Source organism: Lithobates pipiens, unplaced genomic scaffold, assembly GCF_037356315.1.
Source record: "Lithobates pipiens isolate NorthernLeopardFrog02 unplaced genomic scaffold, aLitPip1_a1.2 Scaffold_22, whole genome shotgun sequence".
NCBI lineage: Eukaryota > Metazoa > Chordata > Amphibia > Anura > Ranidae > Lithobates > Lithobates pipiens.
In genome coordinates, this window is record NW_027507784.1 from 172000738 (window position 1) to 172023029 (window position 22292).

The following is a 22292-nucleotide window of genomic DNA, read 5'->3' on the forward strand; positions in this document are numbered from 1 at the left end:
TCACACGATTTTCGTTTAATCAGTACAGTTGTTGTCCAAAAATACAATACAAATTCACTACAACACACAACATAATGTACGAGAATTTTTGCTACTTTAGTAAACTCTTCAGGTTTGATATACGACTAGCATACAAAAAAAGAAAGGACGATCTGTTGTCCGATTTTAGGATCGTGTGTACGGGGCATTATACTGCCTAACTGACTGTATAAACATAATGTGGGTATTTAGAGATACTTGTTCATACTTACAGCTTTCTTTCCGATTACCCTGTATCTCACAGAAATTAGCTAATTTATGCAAATATTGACTTTGGGAATGTCAAACCTAGCCCTGCTGAATGCTTCCCCCTGTGCATCTAATTGTAACCATGATGTCAAGTCTTAATAGGCCAATAGAGAGATCGGGGGCTTTTACCTATCTGGCTTAAGCCCAGGATGCTTAATAATAAAGCTGAAGGAATAATCTTTATTTTGAATGCAAATAAAAATGTGTTTCTGTAACTGCTTAAAATGTGTCAGCTGAAGTTAGGCTTTCATTTTTTTGGTCACCTGTATAAAGTCAATCTAAATCTACTAGACCATCCAAAAGTGTCTCAGTTATTGCTACTCTAGAGATAGGCACCATAAGACAGGAAGGGTTTCTGGCTGGAACACCAGAAGAAAATAAAGAAAAAATGAAAAAGAAAAAACAGAAAAAAACAAATGCAACCTACAAATTTAATTATTAGTAATCTGCAATATATACATTTGTTTTTCTTGAGTTTAGATATGCTTTAAATAAATTATTTGACAAAGAATTTCCAGTAGGGATTAAACCAGCAGATTTAAATATTATCAATAAACATGTTAATCCTGATGTCCAAATTCTAGGTTTGGACTGATGTATATTTTGATATGTATGATATATGAAACATCAGGTGCATCTACAGTATGGTGCCACAAAAAATCTGGTATATTTTGGGGCTTTTTTTTGGTACCTTTTCAGGTAAGAAGTGCATTCAAAGTAAAAATGAAAACAATTGCCCATTTTCCTCCTGCCTAATGTATTAAAGCTAAAAACATGCTTTGGGGTTTTGGACTATAGAAGTGGTATAACTCCTGCAAGGTTTTAATTGCTGGCTGAGCCCTGATGGTAAAGGTTCACCATCTCAGTTTGTCCTTGTGACCATTGTTACTAGGATATTAAGTGAGGGGAAATATGAAGTTCCAGGGTTGTCATCTAAGCAACCCTGGAACTTCTGTGCTTCTTCTACTGGGAACACTCAAAGAGGATTAGTCCTTACTTTGAAAGGAGATTTCTTCATGGAACAGAGAGAGTAAAAAACTGATGGGGGTTTTAAATGTTTCCTAAATCTATCACAAAAAAAAAGTATTCGCTGTCAGAAAATGAAGAGTCACGGAGGTCTAAATAAAAATATGGTGACCAAAATATGGTGACCATTACCTAGCAAAATAAATGTTAAACCTGTTATGTTTAAATATATTGCTTGAAATAGGTCATACCATGTTAGTGAATTTGTCACCACACGCCATTCTTATCTTTTCTGGGCTTGCAGGACTGTTTAAGGTAAAAAGTTCAGACATTCCTCTTTCTTTTCTGGCATACGTCAAAGCATCCTTTATGGCAAAATAAATAGAGGAGCCTAGGAAGAGAGCTGGCTCACCAACACCCTGTAGGACAAAACACAAACATACAGAATGGTCAGGATATCAGGTCAAAGGTGTGCTCCTATATATACAGGTCACAAACAAAATGTCCGGTGCCAAGACAGGGTAGAGTTTCATCTCAGTTGAGTTGAGTAACCCAATCTGAAGGTGTGGCATGGAGGTCTGGAGGAAGAACTACATGAGCAGAAATCATCTGACACTTATATTTAAGATTATACTCCTTTATTGAATTTCATAAAAATGAAAAATAATTTTAAAAAAAATAAGAAATGAGAGGCAGCTGGTCATTCTTCCAATAATTTTCCATACTTAGTACAAGTTTTATGTTGCTGTGTATTCACATATTCAGTTATAAATTTACTTACACGCTAGCACCTGAGCAGCTAAGCTCAATGCCATGGCTTCCCTTAGAGAAAAAAACTATAACAGAATCATACATGGAATCAAATTACTATAGATTTTTGTAAAACTAAGACCCCTTTTACACTGCCAGCGTTTTTCAGGTGCTACATTGCTAACAATAGCACTTGTATAGTGCCTGAAAAAAGCTGCTCTATTCACACTGGAGCAGTGCGCTGGCAAGGCGACACAAAAAATCCTGCCAGCAGCTTCTTTGGAGCGGTGAAGGAGCAGTGAACTCACTGCTCCTCCACCACTGCTCCCCATTGAAATCAATGGGGCAGCGCTGCGATACTGCTGGAAAAACGCTGCTCCGGCTGCATTTTTTGGATGGATTTAACCCCTTTTCGGCCGCAAGCGGGGGGTTAAATCTGCCCCGCTATCGGCCGAATAGCGCCGCTTTACCACTGACACCACCTGCAGCTCAGTGTGAAAGCCCTCTAAGGGACAACATAAAGACACAAACCTGTATATGTATTTTTTAAGTTTTTTTTATTGTGTCTTTAATTTCAGATTTTGAAATATGTATTTACATGCATTTAGAACATACAATCAGGAAGAAATATTTTTAGTAAAAATTTTCTAAAAGTTTAATTCCAATCCCCCTTTGGTGATTTAAGCCATTTGCCAGGATTTATAAAAAAATACTTTGTTGTAGATTCCTACCTTTTTTTCCACACCAAAACTGAAATTTCTATTGCATGGGATGACTACAATTTGATTTGTGCAGACTTCTGAGAAAATCAGTTAGCCAATCACACAAGCCGGAAATTACATTTCTGGAGTGCATCGGTGTACAGAATGCGAGAGAAAAAAGGGGGTTGGGACTTTAAATGAGATGCGAACAAAACAGTGGGTAAATGGTGTTGTATAAAGACACACTAATGAAATATAAACACATATATAATATTTTAAATATTATTTAAAAAAAATAATTTTTAAACACATTTTGTTTTATGCAAATGGTGTCAAGATAGTAAAAAAAGATAGTAATGTTGGGGCGTGGCCAACTGCCGAGCTGAATGGAAGCCTGAATCCTCAGCTCCTGCACTGAACGGGTGATAACGGCCGTATACTACTAATCCGACCGCTAAAAAATGAACCAACCGGATCCCCACACGTTCGGGAACCAGAACGGAACATCACGGAAACGAAAAGAGTACCGACACCCGAAAAAATTGACGGATTTCTTCTCCTCCGGGAGCTCTCAAAATGGCGCCCGCGATACCTCACAGCACAACGAACGGGCCTATACTGATCTGCCTGATGCGGACGTCCGTAACACGCAGGCACAGGACGAAGATGTGAACTCCACATCATCCCAGGGACCCCAGTCAGCATCCAACAGCCCGGCTAAGTCACGAATGAGACTCGAAGCTACTACTCCAGCTCTGGAGGTAAGGCCTACTCTGGACAGTCTCCTCACACAGACACCAGCATGCTCCCCTATTGCGGCCTTCCCCACTGCTAATCAGCCTGTGATAGACACCATGTTAAAAGACATGCTGATCTCTCTACACAGCTCCCTACATTCTGATATCGCCTCTCTAGTCACAGCATTCAAATCTGAAATGGTCACCGTGAGCAGCAAAGTAAATGTTCTTGAACAGCAGATGAGCACAATGGCTGTCACAGTTAATGATTTAGTCGATGCTCACGACCACACCAGAGAAGAACAACAATGGGTTCGCGCCAAAATGGCGGACCTCGAAGACCGCTCGAGGCGCAACAATATAAAAATCAGGGGGATCCCCGAAACAATCTTGCCCTCAGATCTACAATCCTATGCTAGAAAAATGATTTCCTCAATTCTACCTGAGCTACCCCCAATTGAAACGGTCATCGATCGTATTCACCGACTTCCGAAACCACATCACTTATCTGTGGAGGTCCCACGAGACACCCTCATGAGAATACATTTCTTCCACACCAAAGATATGCTTCTAGCCAAAACCAGAAGAATGGAACATCTTCCTCCACCATACCAAAAACTGCAATTCTATGCAGATATATCCCAGTACACGCGCCAGCAACGGCGTCAACTACACACCATTACTAAGCCACTAAATAACCACAAGATTCCATACCAATGGGGTTACCCCACCAAACTCCTGATCAACAGAAATGGAAGGAAATACAGCATCCATACAGTTGAAGAAGGTATACAGCTTCTCCGTGAATGGGGCATTGTCCCTGAACCAATACTGCCAACCCAGCAGCTGCATACTAAAACCCAACTCCATGGCTCTTCCGATCCTAGGATCCACCCCAGCCACTGAACATGAGATTAGTGGTATCACTGTTCAGAAATCCACTGCAACCTCCGTTCCAGTGCCTGCTCGTTGCAGATTGTTCACGAACACTACCCCCACAGATTGCTAGGTAGTTCTACCACCTTACTACCGAGCGCTACCTTTCTTCCCCTCACCATCTCACCTCCCTTCCTTTGTTTTTATCTCCCTTTTATTGTTGTTTCAGCTTGTGTATATTAACTGTCCGCTTTTTTCCCCCACCCGTCCTTTCCTTGGAGAGCACAACCCTCAATCTTTTACTGACTTCCGCACCTGCTCCAACAACCGACCAGTGGATCCATCGTCTCCGCAACTTCTACACCAACAATACCTGATAAGCCGTTAACTGTGAGTACTACTACACCTCTCACGACCCTCTTTCACCATTGCACAAAATGCCCAAATTCTTATCTCTCAATGTTAAGGGTCTTAATCACCCAGCCAAGAGGTCGTCTCTGTGGAAAACTGCAATATCCTCTCACTGTGATGTCCTCTGCGTTCAAGAGACACACTTTAAAATCACTGCAGAACCCCCATGTACCAATAGACACTTCCCCAATATTTTTCGAACCTCGGGGCCTGAAAAAAGAAACGGAGTTCTAATAGCAATTAAAAATACACTCTCCTTTTCGCTACACGATAGCCTAGTAGATCCCAATGGCAGATATCTTGCACTAGATTGCTCTTTAAACAACGTCAGATATACTATTTTGGCCCTATATGCTCCCAACAAAAAGCAAATTAACTTTCTCTCCAAGCTTTTGAAGAAAATAAATAATTTTAAACATGGCCAACTCATAATTTGTGGGGACTTCAACATAGTCCCGGACATCACCATCGATACCTCCTCTCACACTACTAGACCTGCCTCCCAAATGGGACCCTTCATAAGGAATAATGATCTCTATGACGTTTGGAGATGTCACCACACTACGGAAAGAGACTATTCCTACTTTTCTCCACGCCATAATTCTTACACACGCATAGATTACTTTTTGGTGGACAAATGGACTTTACCCCGTATATCTGCTTCAGAGATTTCTACTATTACATGGTCCGACCATGCACCGATTATGATAACTGTGGAGGACTCTCCGACCACATCCAAAACTCGGATCTGGAGAGCTAATGCCTCACTTCTTAACTCCCCACAATATTCAGAACACCTCAAACAAGCCCTGGAGGAGTACTTCTCCCTCAAATGAAGAGTCTGTTAATGATAATTTCACACTTTAGAACGCTCATAAAGCGTTCATAAGAGGAGTACTTATACAATTGGGAGCCAAAGAGAGGAGGAGGAGATCCCAGCGCTTAGACACGCTTACTTTAGACATCAAAATCCTGGAAAACCAAAATCAATCCAATCCTAACCCCTCCACTAAACTTAAATTAGATCACCTTAGACAAGAATTACGAGCTCACCTACTTGACAATTACCAAAAAGCTCATACTTACTTTAGAGCTGTACATTATTCCACTAGTAACAAAGCTGGTCGAGCCATGGCTACCAGACTTAAAGGTCACTACTCCAATACTAAAATTCCTTTTCTATTTCACCCCACCACGAACAAAAAAGTGATAGATCCTTCTGCTATAGCAGACGCATTCAGCCACTACTATGAATCTCTCTATAATTTAAAATCAGACCCCAATACCACACAACCCTCTCCTCAGGACATAGACTCCTTTCTCCAAGAAATAAAACTTCCCAGACTCTCAAGTGATCAACTTCAGTCACTGAATGCTCCATTCACACCACAGGAAATTATTAGCACCATTTCTGCCCTGCCATCCAACAAATCTCCAGGCCCAGATGGTCTCACTGGTGAATATTATAAAAAATTTAGCTCGCTCCTCAGTCCCTACTTTTCCAGAGTATGCAACGACGCTGCCTCCTCTTCCTCTCTACCTCCAGAAATATTATCTGCTCTAATTATTACATTGCCGAAGCCAGGGAAGGACCCATCACATCCACAGAATTTTAGGCCAATCTCTCTTCTAAATGTAGACACCAAGATCTACGCCAAACTTATAGCAAACAGACTGATAGACTTAATGCCCCATTTAATACATAGAGACCAATCCGGATTTACCAAGGGGAGACAAGCCTTTGATGCTACCCGTAGAATAATTAATGTGGTACACCATGCTGAGCTCACTAGAACGCCTTCTCTGCTTCTGTCTTTAGATGCAGAGAAGGCGTTTCGATAGAGTACATTGGGAATATATGAAAGCAACCCTACTTAAGTTTGGATTCCAAGATACGATACTCTCTGCAATTTTAGCTCTATACTCGTCACCATCTGCCCAAGTATATACCTCTGAAATGTTATCTAGACCCTTCCAGATCACTAATGGCACACGCCAAGGGTGCCCCTTATCGCCACTAGTTTTTAACTTAATAATGGAACCCCTGGCCGAACACATTAGAACACATTGCAACATAAAAGGATTCACCATTGGCCAGACAGAACACAAAATTAATTTATTTGCTGATGACGTCATATTGATGATCACGGATCCTCTTTCTTCCCTGGCTTTGGTACAACCATTATTGAAAAGGTTTGGTGATATATCATATTATAAAGTGAATGAACATAAATCCATTATTTTAGACATGGGTTTGGATGCGACCACTGGTAACCTTCTTAGAAATTTGTTCCCTTACTCTTGGACTGACACTGGTTTACCCTATCTGGGTATACATATTACTAGATTTCCAAAGTTACTCTTCTCCCGTAACTATCCTGACATCAAACAAACGCTACTCCAAGACATGGAAAAGATATCAAAACATGAATTTTCTTGGGCAGGTCGTCTAGCGGCCTTCGAGATGATGGCATTATCTAAACTGTTATATGTCTTTCGCACACTGCCTATACCAGTACCGCTTGCTTATCTTAATTCACTACAATCTTCTTTAACACGCTTCCTCTGGCAAGGCAAGAAGCCACGATGCAATCATACAAAGCTCATCAAACACAGATCAGTAGGCGGTATGGGACACATAGATATTAAGGATTACTATATTGCTACCATCATATCCCAAATGAAAGAATGGTTCAACACACACGCCAACACCCTGTGGGGAGCTATAGAGAACACAATGACACCTGGCACTAATCTATCCACCTGGCTGTTTAGCACCTCCACTAAGACTCCACAATTATCTCTATACTCACCTACCATACAAGCCACGGTCAAAACTTGGAGAACACTACACTACACTAACTGGACAAATCTTCCCCTACGACCCATTCCAATCCCCCTTGAAACACTACAACTACTTACTCCCGACCTCCACATTCCTGTCTGGATATCTGCCATGGCAACTTACACATCGGAACTTCGCTCTCTAATTAAATCCAATTCGCATACACTCAAGCAACAACAGTCGGCCACCCATATGACGGACTATCTAACATACTACAGGATAAGACATTGCCTCGCTGCTCACCCTTCTTTAGAAAGTTCTTTACCACTAAACATTTGGAAGTTCCTCTTCCTTAAAGATCATATCTCTAAGGGGATCTCAATAGTATACTCCACCTTACAGGGAAAACACATGTTTTACAAGTCCAAACCCCTTACAGACTGGGAGGCAGACCTTGAAACACAATTCTCAGATTGTCAGTGGCAACAAGCAATTAAGTCCACTTACACATACACTGCTTGCTCCGCACTTTGGGAGCTCGCCCAAAAAATTACAATGAGATGGTACTTGACACCATATAGAATGGCCAAATTCAACAAACAAACAACGCATACCTGCTGGAGAGAATGTAACTTGCCTGGGACACTCCTACATATTTTCTGGTCATGCCCGCGTATAAAACGAGTCTGGTCCAAAGTAGAAAAACTACTACATGAAGTTCTGCACCTACACATTCCACTAACTCCTTCTCTGGCAATCCTCAATATCAACATTAACGACATTCCATCAGACCTAAGTTTAATCACCACACACATTCTCTTAGCCACAAAACTCTTAATAGCAAGAAAATGGAAGACAACTGCAGCCCCATCACTGGATGAAATTATCATGGTAGTCCAAACTCACTATACATATGAAATTGTCCTCTCTAGAGGGAAACACAACCATCATCGCATTAAAACTCTCTGGAATCCCTGGTCGGTATGGTATGACCAATACCACAATGTTTGATTAACTCTTTGACTCTAGACAACTCTATGACTCTCCATCCTCTCTTGCTTCTTCCCCTCCTATCCCCCCCCTCCTCTTCTCTCCCCCCCTCCTTTCCTTAAGCTCCCTCCCCTCTCCCCCCTCCCACTCCCCTCCCCCCTGTATCTCTCACCCTTCCATCATTGCTGTTTATAAGCTGATATTATAAACTGTTATGTACTAAAATGAACATTGTATTGTACCTATTATACCTATTGTACCTATCATACCTATTGTTCCTGTGGTACCGTTTGTACCTACTGCTTATTTGCATTGTTGTATGTTCGCTAAACTCAATAAAAACTATTTTGAAAAAAAAAAAAAGATAGTAATGTTGAGTAGATTTGATTGAACATCCTCATCAACAGTATAAGAAATTCATAATTACAGTAATTTAAACATGTGATAAAACATTACATCGTTACAATAGGATCATAGCACATTATAACGTGGATTTTTTTTTTTTTTACTTGCTTTATTTCTTTCCCACAAAAGCTGATAGTTATATTTCAAAGCCCAGTTCCAGGCTAATTCAGATTTTTTTGTCTTTTGTTACCCAAGAATTGTAAATAAAATAAAAAAAAAAACTGTTCAGGTTACAATACTCGCCTAAAACCTGAAGCTGTACCTACAGTCCCCCTTTGGCCACAAGATGTCCTATCAGTGCTCACAGTGTATGGATACTAAGAACAGCACTGATGTCATGTCAGCGCTGTTCTCTGCATCATCCAGGACCACTTACTATTAGGAGAAGATTGAGGAAAAATAACAACTAACTCATCAATGACCATGCTGAAGACATCAGAAAAAGGTAAGTAAGGGGACATTGCCTGGACATGGCTGTGTGAGGATGTGTCTTCTGTGAGCTCCGGGCCTTCCCCTGCCTATCTCGAAATATTATCGGAAATAAACTTCTAGCAGCATGCTAGCTGCGAAAAGATACAGAACCAGGTCATCAGCTAGAGGGACCCGCTCCCACACACCCCAGGGGGAGATTTGCCGCTTTTTCCAGAGCGCACACCTTGCCTCTCCAGGCGCCATTGTGGCGGAATCTCGTGGCTCAGGCCTAGGACCTCCTCTAATGCCGGACTTGCCTGCTTCTCCTGGCTCATCCTCTGTACTGGACTCCCTACCATAGACTCATGGACATGTCAGGGGTGACAAACTCCCCGCTTTGTAGGGAGACGAGTTGTCTTGATGGGGATATCCGGGAGCTTCTGCAGGCACTACCTACTAAACAAGGCCCTGATTCTTCAGGTGGAGGAGACACACTGCTGGGACATCCAAGTGGTGAGGACGGAGGTCCATTCGCTTTCAAAGCCTGTAGACACCAGAGAGACCTTGTTATCATCCCTTGAACGCCGCGTGGTGGCTCTGGAGCACTCCCACATCTCACAAGCAGATGCTACGCTGGGCCTTCAACTCCATTTGGAGGACCTGGAAGACAGATGCTGCAGGACTAACCTGCGGCTGCGAGGTCTCCCCCGCAACGGGCACCACGGTGAGTGCCATTTTCCAAAAAGTCCTAAATTCCCCTGAAGTGGACATGGCACTGGACAGGGTTCATAGGGCCCTTGGCCCCAGATCTACTGATTCCGATAGGCCCCGAGATTTGGTGTGTCGATTGCATTGGTACCCCCAGAAGGAACTGATCATCCACAAAGTATGGGAAAGGGGAGATTTGGACTTTGACGGTGCACGCATCAAGATTCTTCCGGATCTCTCAAGGGCAACTCTTCAACGCAGGGCTCACCTGCATCCGGTCCTAGACCTGGCCAGAGAGAAGGGCTCTACATACCGATGGGGCTACCTGCTGGCAGTCACCTTTAGGAAAGCCGCCACCTCCTTTACCCTACTTATGCCTGCAGACCTACCGGAGCCGTTTACCTTCTTGGATGTGGAGCTTATCCAGGTTCCGAGTTGGCTTCAGCTTCTCCCGTGCCCAGGGGGTCACCCTGGTTCCTCCGGAGTCCCTCTCAGCCATGCCAACAACGATCGCAGAGGAGATTCTGAGCCCCCTCCGGGGAGCAGTCCCCAGAGTCATAGATGGCAAATGTTTTTTATTTTTTTCATCCATCTGTTTGCAGTGTAATGAATGGCTGTGGGACTAAGGGTGGATATTCATAGTCCCCACCGCTGGCCTACACCTGCCTGACTTGTTTCTTGTGGAAAAGGATTGCCTGGAGGTTTACCCCCTTAGTGCTACTGGGGTATTGTCCCTCAGTGCAAGCACCTTTGGTCCCTCACATCTATGCCTCCCTATGCCACCTCCATGTGGGGAAACTACAACTGTCATGGTTCCGGGATCTTTGAGCATCAATTTTTTTTTTCTGCTTCAAGACCTTCATGTAGCAATAACTTAGGCATATTTCTATATACTTATTATCCAAGGTCTTTGAGCCACAATTTTTCCCTGCTAAGTGCATTATTGTTTCTTACATACCTGTGATGCTTTACCATGCTCATTATGTAGTCACTTAGTGTCTATATGATTTCATTAAGCTACCTGCTATTATAGTGCCTGTACTGGGGTTACGGGACCTCTCACTAGTTTTCTCATAGAGGGCTTCACATAACATATGGGAACTGCCTTAATTGACCCAAGCCCCTCTATGAGATCAAACCAAGTTTGAGCGGTGGGATTAGGGTCTATAGGTCATCATAGAGACCACAAGCTATTGTACTGTGGGTGATTTAAGCCTGACACTTTCATCTCAGTGTTGTATTTCCTGCCACTTACTTCCGTAAATGCAGCAGACCGGTCCCTGAGGGTTCTCGTCCCCTTTTCACACCACCCTCCTTAGCTTCCCCTTCCACCTTCCCTCCGTTGCCCCTTCCCCTCCCCCTTCGCCCCCCCATTTTTTCCTCCTCACCCCCCCTTCCCCTCTCCCTCCCATCACTGTCCCCCTCTTCTCAACCCTGGGGTGGACCCAATGTATTGTGGGTCCTGCAGTGGGTGTGGGGTGGCTGGGAGGGGTTCAGGGGTCCTCATCTGGGGGATCTGGGTGACTTCCCTCTCCCTCTGAAAGGGTATGGTGCTATCATGCTGGTGCTCTGAGTTTTGGGGAACTGATGCTCTTCGACCCCTGAACACTTCAAATTCTGCATAGGAGCTATTCCTTACCGCCTGCTGCACTATGGGATGTAATATTTGCATGTTGGAAGTATAGTTTTGTTTTATATGGGTCTTACCATAGGTTGATTCTCTGAATGCTGCTGCCCATTTTTATGCATGTCACTTTATAATTTATAGTTTTTCATTATAATTTTTTAGAATTTTGGTTTAAATGTTATCAATACCTACCAATGTCGGAATGGTTGGGGACAGTTGGAGCGCTCATCTCTGCTGTGTCTATCCAAACCCCCACATAGATCTTCACTCAAGTTTGCTACCATCTTAGTATTCTTTTACTTTAGTTTGTTATCTGCTCTTTTTCCTCCTCTCTTGAATTTTCTCTCTTTCTAATCCACCCTTCCCCCCCCCCTTTTTTCCATCCCCATCTTTCCACAACCGAAACTGTGGAGATTTATCAATGTGATTTCGCTTAACACTCAGGGCCTAAATGTGACTGAGAAACGACAAAGGCTTTTGCAGGATATGCATCATGGATCGGATGTAGCTTTCATACAGGAAACCCATTTTAGAGACGACAAATTACCCATCCTCAAAAATAGGACCTTCCCGGTGGTCTATCACTCGACTAATTCGACAGCGAAGTCACGTGGAGTGTCTATCCATTTTTCAAGTAACGTTCCCTGGACTTGCCTAGACACAATCATAGATCCGGAAGGTCGTTTTCTGTTCTTAAATGGCATGGTTGGCGGTGCCAAGGTCACCTTGGTAAATCTTTGTGTCCCTAATAGCCACCAAGACATCTTCCTAAGCAAGAAACTAGAATGCCTAGTAGATTTCACTGAGGGGCAACTGATTGTAAGCGGTGACTTTAATGTCCCCCTGATCCCCTTGGAAAGCACATCTACGGGTCTGTCCTCCGTTCCTCCTGGCTTCCGTAAACGCATTACCAAGTCTCTGCATAAGGCCCAACTAGTAGTTGTTTGGCGCCTTTTTCACCCCTCCGAGAAGGACTATACTTTTTATTCTGTACCTCTCAAAGTATACAAATCGACTACTTAGTACTAATTAGTACCTCACGCGCAACTACATTCAGTGCGAACTTCCACCATAGGCTCTATTACATGGTCTGACTACTCCCCGGTGTTTCTGTCCCCCCGGTTCGGTTCGCACCAGAACTTTCGAACGGACCCCAAATTCGAACGAACTTTAGAACCCCATTGAAGTCTATGGGACTCGAACGTTCGAAATTAAAAGTGCTCATTTTAACGGCTAATATGCAAGATACTGTCCTAAAAAGGGTTTGGGGACCTGGCTCCTGCCCCAGGGGACATGGGTCAATGCATAAAATGTTTTTAAAAATGGCCATTTTGGCGGGAGCACTGATTTTAATGACGATTAAAGTGAAAAAAAAAAGTGAAATATTCCTTTAAATATGGTGCCTGGGGGGGTGTCTGTAGTATGCCTGTGAAGTGCCACGTGTTTCCCGTGTTTAGAACAGTCCCTGCACAAAATGACATTAAACGGAAATAACACCATTTTAAAACTGCTTGCGGTTTTAATGTTATATCTGGTTCCTGCAATATGGTTGAAAATCATTGAGAAAAATGGCATGGGTAGCCCTCCCTGCCCATTACCAGCCTATTTGGGTCTTGTATGCATATTAAGGGGAACCCTGTACCCATATTAAAAAAAGGAAATGCGTGTGGCCCCCAGGCCCTATATACTCAGAACAGCAGTATACAGGCGGTGCAAACAAGACAGGGACTGTGTAGGTTTGTTGTGTTAAGTTGTTTGTAATTTTCAACTGGTACATTTTTAAAGTGTAGCTCCAGTCAAAAAAACTATTTTTAAGCTTTTTGGAAAACATAGGGAAGGGTTATCACCCCTGTATAATTTGTTTTGTCGTCCATCTTTTTTCATCTCACTTGCTGTTGTCTCCTTCCATTTGCAAGTAGGAGATGTTTGTAAATTGGATGTTTGAAAGTAGGGGCCTGCCCTATATGCTCTGCAGAAATGGCGGAACAAGGTGTTGGTTTTGCCACAACATTGTAAGCCCTCAAAGTGACTCTTGGTGGGCGCTGGAGCGCCCTGCTGTGAACGATTATATCAAGAATTGTAATTACATGCCATTGTTGAACAGTGGTAGAAAAATTGACCTTTGGTGGTTGTGGTGCTGGTGCCACAACACTATAAGTCCTCACCGTTACTCTGGGTGGGCACAGGAAGGGGCCCTCCTGTGAAATATTATATCAAGAATTGTAATTACATGTCCCTGTTAAACAGGGGCAGAAAAATTGGGCCTTAGGCACTGGTGCTGGTGCCACCACACTGCAACCTCTCCCATATACTCTAGTTTTATTGCAGGAATTAGCCCTGCTGCAAAGCATTGCATCAAAAATTGTACTTAAACGCCCCTGTTAAACAGGGGCAGAAAAATTGGGCCTTAGGCATCACCCAGAACCAGAAATGTTCTTCCAACACATCAGCGGAGGAGGAAGAGGATAGACAATCAACATAACAGGACAGTCACTCAGCATCAGCATAGGCAGTCTTAAGGGGTGTGATATTTCAAAAAAAAATATTCTTTTACATCAGCTTCAGGTGCTTAGTAGCTGTGGGTGATCCAAGACTGATTCATCTTGATGAAGGTCAGTCGATCAACTGATTCGGTGGACAGGCGCACCCTGTGATCGGTAACAAAGCCACCAGCAGCACTGAAGGTGCGTTCCGAAAGAATGCTGGATGCAGGACAGGCCAGTAGCTCAATTGCATACTGTGCAAGCTCTGGCCAGTGATCCATCCTCAAGACCCAGTAAGCCAGAGGATTTTCGGTGGGAAAGGTGTCCAAGTCTGACCTTGCCCCTAGGTATTCCTGCACCATGTAAATCAGACGCTGGCGATGGGTGCTGGAACAGATCATACCTTGGGGCTGCGGACTAAAAAATTGTCTGAAAGCATCAGTCAGACGGCCACCTTCTCCACCGCTCCTTCTGACCGATGCCTCAGCAACACGTTGTCCAGGACCAGGAGTTTGTAACCTCCCAGTCTCTGGGAACGCGTTGCACAGACCTTTCTGCAAGGCCTCCCAGAGATGTCTCATCCTCTGCTCCCTCTGCGATGGCAAGATAAGGTCGGCAACCTTACCCTTGTACCGTGGATCAAGGAGAGTGGCCAGCCAGTAATGGTCCCTCTCCTTGATCCGAAGAATACGAGGATTCTTCCGCAGGCTTTGCAGGATCAGGGAGGCCATGCAGCGTAGGTTAGCTGAGGCATTTGGTCCGGAGTCCTCTGGGTCACTAAGGACAACATGATCCGCAGCTACCTCCTCCCAGCCACGTACAAGTCCACGTGTTTCTTGGGACTGTAAATCATCCCTACAAGACTGCTGCTGCTGCTGATGCCAGCCTCCACCTCCATGCTGACACAATCATCCTCCTCCTCCTCTTCCTCCTCCTCATCCTCTTCCTGTGTGATGGGTGGCACAGCAGGAACACTGTCTGGATAAAGGGGGGCCTTGAGAGGCAAGGAAGTCCTCCTCTTCCTGCCTCTGTTCTGCCTCAAGTGCCCTGTCCATTATTCCACGCAGCGTATGCTCCAAGACGTGGACAAGAGGTACAGTGTCACTGATGCATGCACTGTCACTGCTCACCATCCTTGTGGCCTCCTCAAACGGTGACAGGACAGTGCATGCATCCCTGATCATGCCCCACTGGAGTGGTGAGAAAAAACCAAGCTCCCCTGACCCTGTCCTGGTGCTGTAGTCGCACAGGTACTCATTGATGGCCCTCTGCTGCGTGTGCAGCCGCTGCAGCATGGCCAACGTTGAGTTCCACCTGGTGGGCATGTCACATATAAGGCGGTTCTTGGGCAGGTTCAACTCCTTTTGGAGCTCAGCCAGCCGAGCACAGGCATTAAATGATCGGTGGAAATGCACACAGACTTTCCTGGCCTGCTTCAGGACATCCTGTAAGCCGGGGTACCTGCCCAAGAACCGCTGCACCACCAGGTTAAGGACGTGAGCTACACAGGGCACATGGGTCAGTTGTCCCTGTCGGAGGGCGGAGAGGAGGTTGGTGCCATTGTCACAAACCACCATTCCTGGCTTAAGCTGGCGTGGCGTCAACCACCTCTCGGCCTGCCCCTGCAGAGCTGACAAAACATCCGCCCCAGTGTGGCTCCTGTCCCCCAAACAAACCAGCGCAAGCACGGCATGGCATCGTTTTGCCTGCGTACTTGCATAGCCCCTGGAACGCCTACGAAGCACCGCTGGTTCTGAGGACAGAGCACTGGAAGAGGCCATGGAGGAAGAAGAAGAGGAGGTGGTGGAGGAGAGAGGTGTGTCACAACCAATAGTAGCTTTTTGGAGGCGTGGCGGCGGAACAACCTCCAACACTACTGCACCTTGTTCTGCATCCTTCCCAGCTGCCAGAAGAGTGACCCAATGGGCCGTGAAAGACAGGTAACGTCCCTGTCCATGCCTGCTGGACCATGAGTCAGCGGTAATATGCTCCTTACCGCTGACCGCCCTGTCCAGCGAGGCAAGGACATTGCCTTCCACATGCTGGTAGAGAGCCGGAATCGCCTTCCGTGAGAAAAAGTGGCGTTTGGGGACCTGCCACTGAGGAACCGCACATTGTACAAACTCACGGAAGGGGGCCGAGTCTACCAACTGAAAAGGCAGCAGTTGAAGTGCTAGCAATTTAGCCAAGCTAGCATTCAACCGCTGGGCATGTGGATGGCTGGGAGTGAACTTCTTTCGCCGGTCCAGAAGCTGGGGCAGGGACATTTGCCTGCTATAATCGGACGTGGGTGTACCGCTAGCAGAGTTCCCGGAAGCACTTGGCTGTGACACACCTAATTCTACACCTTCATTCCTCTCAGAGCAGGTTTCAGAGAGGACTGAAGGTCTAGTGGGGTTGGAGATGCCAGCTGATGAGGAGCAAGGAGAGGCCCACTTTGTTCTTTGGTGTGGGTCTTTGAGGTACGCTTGCCAACGAGCTGTATGGCAGGTCAACATATGTCTGGTCAAGCATGTGGTGCCCAAGCGGCTGATGTTTTGGCCACGCGAGATACGCTTGAGACATATGTTGCAAATAGCACGCAGAGCCAGCGCCCTGCACAGGCGGAGCTCTGTGGTGTGATTCAGTCGGTGTGCTGCCCCTAAGCTGGCCCCCGGAGGGCATCCTGCCTCGTTGGACATGTGCCTTCTCCTCCTCCTCCTCCTCTCTCCTTCCAGGCACCCACGTGGAGTCAGTGCCCTCATCATCCCCTCCCTCTTCATCGCTGTAGCAAACCTGGCAGTATGCTGCAGCTTGTGGAACATGACTGCCAGATTGCTGTCCTTCTTGAGCATCCCCTCTCTCTGCGCTCACGCTACTGCCTTCCTCTAGCTGAGTGTCATCATCAGAGCCTACAAAACACTGGGCATCCTCCTGGAGCATGTACCCAACACTGTGCTCAAAGAGTTCAGGAGACTCCTCAGGAGGACGTGGTGGGTCTAGGGAAGGAGTCACTGATGATGACATTGAGAGGAGGGAAGACGATGCGTTGGCAGCTGCTTTGCTAGTACCCTGAGACTGGGTGAGAGAGGATGAGGAGGATGAAGAGGGCTTGGTCATCCACTCTACCAAGTCGTTGGCATGTTGCGGTTCAACATGTCCAGCTGCCGAAAAGGACAAGCGTGTCCCATGGCCACGTGCTGATGACAATGCACCGCGTCCACGACCAGCACTGTTGTCTCTAGACACAGAGCCTGCTTGCCCTCTTTTATCGGCTCGCGCCTGTCTGCCTCTCCTTGCTGGCCTTCCAGACATGGTAATGGCCTGAAGGGAGTTGGGTAAAACAGCAGTGTAATGGAGTCACACAACACCCACTAAGCCCTGCAGATGGCTCTATTAGAGAACAGCAATAAACGGTAGATACAGGTGTATGTTGTGCTGGAGTCACACAACACCCACTAACTCCTGCAGATGCCTTTATTATAGAACACCAGAGATAAAGGGGTATACTGTAATTGAGTCACACAACACCCACTAAGCCCTGCAGATGGCTCTATTAGAGAACAGCAATAAAGGGTAGATACAGGTGTATATTGTGCTGGAGGCACAAAAAACCCACTAACTCCTGCAGATGCCTTTTTTTATAGAACACCAGAGATAAAGGGGTATATACAGATGTATACTGTGCTGTGCTTGAGGCACACACAACTTCCAATAACTCCTGCAGATGGCAAGTGGGCTCAAATAGATAAGAGCTATGTAGGTGGATATAGCGGTGTGTACTGGGTACAGAGCACGCAGACAGCACGCACAAGCTCCTAACACTACTGACTGCAAGCTCTATTATAAAAGATAGATCACTAGCTATATAGGTGAGGTGAATATAGCGGTGTATACTGCGGTCAGGGCACGCAGACAACAACCACTACACAACAGCAAGATCGAAAATCGGCCGAAAACGATCAGTGTGTACTGTGTTGAAGGTACACAGAACACCCACTAACTGCTTCAGACACCAACACACTACACTAGGCCGCCGCGCTGGCGGCCTTATATAGTGTGGGGCGTGTTCTACACAGCCTGAGCTATGATTGGCCACAGGCATCCTGCCTGTGGCCAATCATGGCTCTCCTCGCTGCTGGCGCTGTGATTGGCCAAGCATGCGGGGTCACAGTGCATGCTTGGCCAATCATGAGCCAGCAATGCACTGCGATGACGCAGTGCATTGTGGGCCGTGAGCGCCACACGAATTTGGCGCGAACGGCCCATAACGTTCGGAATTCGCCGAACGGGCGAACAGCCGATGTTCGAGTCGAACGAAGCTCATCCCTAGTCCTATGCCTTCACTGGTGCCCTCACTTCTAAGCCCTTGTACACACGGTCGGAGATTCCGACGGAATGTGTCCGATCGGACCGTTTTGTCGGATATTCCGACTGTGAGTGGTCTACATCGGTCTGTTTCCCTTGGAGTATCCGACGGACCAAGTTTTCCAACTTGTTGGTAAAATTTTCCGACAAAATGCTCCGATCGGACATATTCCGATCATATGTAGAGAATTCCGATCGAACAAAGTGCCATGCATGCTCAGATCAAATTCCTACACCAAAGCTATTGGCTACTAGCGTGAACGTAGTCCCGTCGTAACAAAATAACGTAATCACGTCGGATTTTCCGACAACTTTGTCCGACTGTGTGTATGCAACAGTTTCAGACAAAATCCGTGGGACAAAATCCGACGGTCAAAATCCGACGGATTTGGTTGTTGGAATCTCCGACCGTGTGTACAAGGGCTAAGACCAAACGTTGGAGGCTGAATGAAAGCCTTCTACAAGACAAAGAGGTGCTTAGTGATGTCACTAGAGAACTAGAGTTCTATTTCTGCATTAACAACATGTCTGAGAACGACCCCGGCATTGTTTGGGAGGCACACAAGGCGGTGATTCACGGTGTGCTTATCAAACACGGGTCGAGACTCAAGAAACAAGGTACTAAACAGTTAATGTCTCTACTGGAGGACTTACGGGCCTTGGAGGCCTGACATAAACATGCACCAATACCTTCCCCGGAGAAAGAGCTGCAAATTACGGACCTTTTGCAATTTAAAGCTAAAGCAGCCTTACAGATTTGCCGGAAAAGATCTTATGAATCTGGTAACAAATGTGGCAAAATGCTAGCTAGATGCCTTAGGGAGCAGAAATTGGCAACATACATACCACATTTAGGTCAGACTAATGGGCCCAAACTCTCATTGCTGCACAACATTGCTCAGGAATTTAAGGGATTTTATGAATCCCTATACAATCTTATAACCTTGTCTCCATCGCAGGAATGCATGGATTCCTACATTCCTATTTTCCTTCCTAATGCCCCACTTATTAAATGAGGCTAGTGAAGCTTTAGAAGACCCGATTACATTGGAGGAACTTCAAGAGGCCATAGGGACAATTTAATCGGGGAAGGCACCGGGTACATATGGTTTCACCATTCAATATTATACAACACTTTTACCCTCTCTAGACCCATTCATGGTCAAACTATTCAACAATGTGGGATCCGCCTCACCCTTTGCGGTAGACACTTTGTGAAGCCCACATTCCAGTGATCCCAAATTAAGGAAAAGACCCAGCCTCTGGATCTCAAATTCAGCAACATCTGTCACATCTGATCCACGTTTTGTCCCAACCCAAGAAGCTAGGGATAATACCACCAAGGTCCTAAACTTAATACATACAGCCAACAAATCCCACGGCCAATGTGTCTTTCTGGGTATGGACGCTGAGAAGGCCTTTGACAGGGTGAGTTGGAGGTACATGCTATCAGCTTTTCGGTATGCAGGTTTTGGTACCAATATGCTTCGGTGGAGTTCTACTCACACTCCACAGCTCAGATTCGAGCCAACGGGGTCCTGTCAGACCCTCTCAAAATTACGAATGGGACATGACAGGGCTGCCCACTGTCGCCACTCCTCTTTGCCCTGTTACTGGAATCTTTTTTATGTACTGTACATCTTCACCCAGATATTAGGCATAAACGTGGGAGACGCACAACAGAAGGTCCCGGCTTAAGCCGACAACATGCTATTCTCCCTGACTAACCCCCTGATCTCACTCCCGAAACCTCCTTAAGGAATTTGAGAGGTATGGAGCCCTCTCCAATCTCAAAATAAATTTTATGAAATCCGAAACAATGGGAATAAACCTTCCGCAGCCTCACAACTCACAACTCTAGACAAATTTTACATTAAAATGGACTAGTTCTGCACTGACATACTTGGGCACATTCATCCCTTACAACATATCCAAAATATTTGAATTAAGCTTCCCTCCATTACTGAAAAGACTTTGTGCTCTGCTGGATAAATGGAATTTGGGACTCCATTCGTGGTTTGGCCGTTGCAATATCCCCAAAGTATCTTCCCTAAATTCCTTTATCTACTACAGGCTCTACCAATTTTAATCCCATCTATTTCAAACAGATTGAGTTGGTTCGCTTTTACTTTATATGGGCACATAAACACCCACGTTTGAAAAGGGGTCAACTCACATTACCCAAACGATAAGGGGGACTGCTGGATATATACGGAAATACTATCAGGAAATTCATCTGAGTAGGCTAACTGACTGGAATAGACATCGAGATATCGAGTTATGGGTTCAAATGGAACAGGCTCAGTGTGTCATGTCTCTCTGCAGGGCCCCTTGGTTCTATCATACTTTGCCTAGGGATGTAAAAAAACATCCTCTTATTGGCCAGACCACATGACTCTGTTCTTTCCCATTTGTGTGAGCGTCTCTCTTCCCTGGCTTTCGCCACTCTTCCCACTCTTGGGAAACCCGCTCTTTAACCCGGGATACCAAGATATAGCCTTTTGGAATCTGGGGGTGTCTGCTTGTCACCAGGCCTCTCATTTTGTGAAGCATACGGATGGCCATCGCTTTCTGATCTCACTAACCCCTCGGGATCCTTCTGCCTGGAGTTTTGGAGGTATCTTCAACTCACTAATTTCTTCAGATCCCTCTCTCCCCCGAGAAAATTTTGCCAACATCTCACAACTCTGGAGGAGTATTGTTCAGAGAAGGGAGTGATGCCACATACATTATCGACCACCAATAATCTATTGATCACACCCCCAGAGACTTACTCCCTACGCTGCCTTGGGGAGTGGGAATGGGATCTTAGTCGCACTTTTAGTCTGCAACAAAGGCAACATATCCTTAGATTTGTATATAAATCTTCCATCTGCATGAGAGTGCAGGAAACGAATTTTAACATTTTCACCAGATGGTACAGAACTCCAGTGAGACTGCAAAAAAATGTTACTGGTACTTCAGATTGCTGCTGGCGGTGCCAAGAGGAGCGGGGCACACTTCTACATATTTTCTGGACCTGCCCCAAGATAACACACTTCTGGAAAGAAGTTGGGCGCATCGCTCAAAAATTCACGGAATGGCCGATTCCAGTAGACCCAGACTTTTTTTCTTCTCCATGCTTCCAATGCCCCTGAGAGATTATATCAGAAATCAATCATTCACCATCTCCTTGAAGCCGCCAAGACATGCATCCCTCTTAAATGGAAATCCCCACACTCCCAGACCATCGAAATGTGGCTCACAAAAGTGGAGGAAATTAACAAATTAGAGGATCTCGTCCTCTTGGCACGTCATCAGCAGGAGCGTTACTCCAAAACCTGGTCATTGTGGAATATGTTTGTCTTCTCGGATGAGGGCCGAACCCTTTAACCCTTTTTGAAAGTGATTCTGTAGACTAAAATGGGCCTGTTAAGACTGACCACATTTGGTTCATATATTCCGATTATCGCTTGTGCGGTTCGCTATTTCACATGTTACATCTACCCCCCCCCCTTCTCTCTCCCCCTTTCTCCTTCTCCTTCATATTACTTTTCTTTATCATCTTGCTCTTTTCCATTTCTTGCATTCTACAATTTTTTCCTTTTCTCTTTACTCAGTTCAGAGCCTCTAGGGCTCTAGGGTACTTTTTTTTTTTTTATATAAACAGTTAGCACATTTTTTGGGCTGGTTCCGTAGGCTCACCCTGCCGAGCAATTTATCCCTTGGCTATCGTCTGCTCTAATCTTGTCCAGTTTCACAACTATGCCTTCTGTACCACTAACCAGAGATACAAATGACGCCTTGGATGTTTCACCTTGAACCAGG

At 45.4% G+C, this 22292-nt stretch overlaps 1 protein-coding gene across 1 annotated transcript in view; it reads right to left on the reverse strand.

Annotated features, from left to right (window-relative positions):
• The window catches only part of LOC143924365 (aldehyde oxidase-like), a 191887-nt gene that overhangs the window by 2930 nt on the left and 166665 nt on the right, over positions 1–22292 (reverse strand). Inside the window, exon 34 of the mRNA XM_077448645.1 lies at positions 1506–1673. Within this exon, the coding sequence (XP_077304771.1) occupies positions 1506–1673 (168 nt within the window). The remainder of the gene's footprint in view (positions 1–1505; positions 1674–22292) is intronic.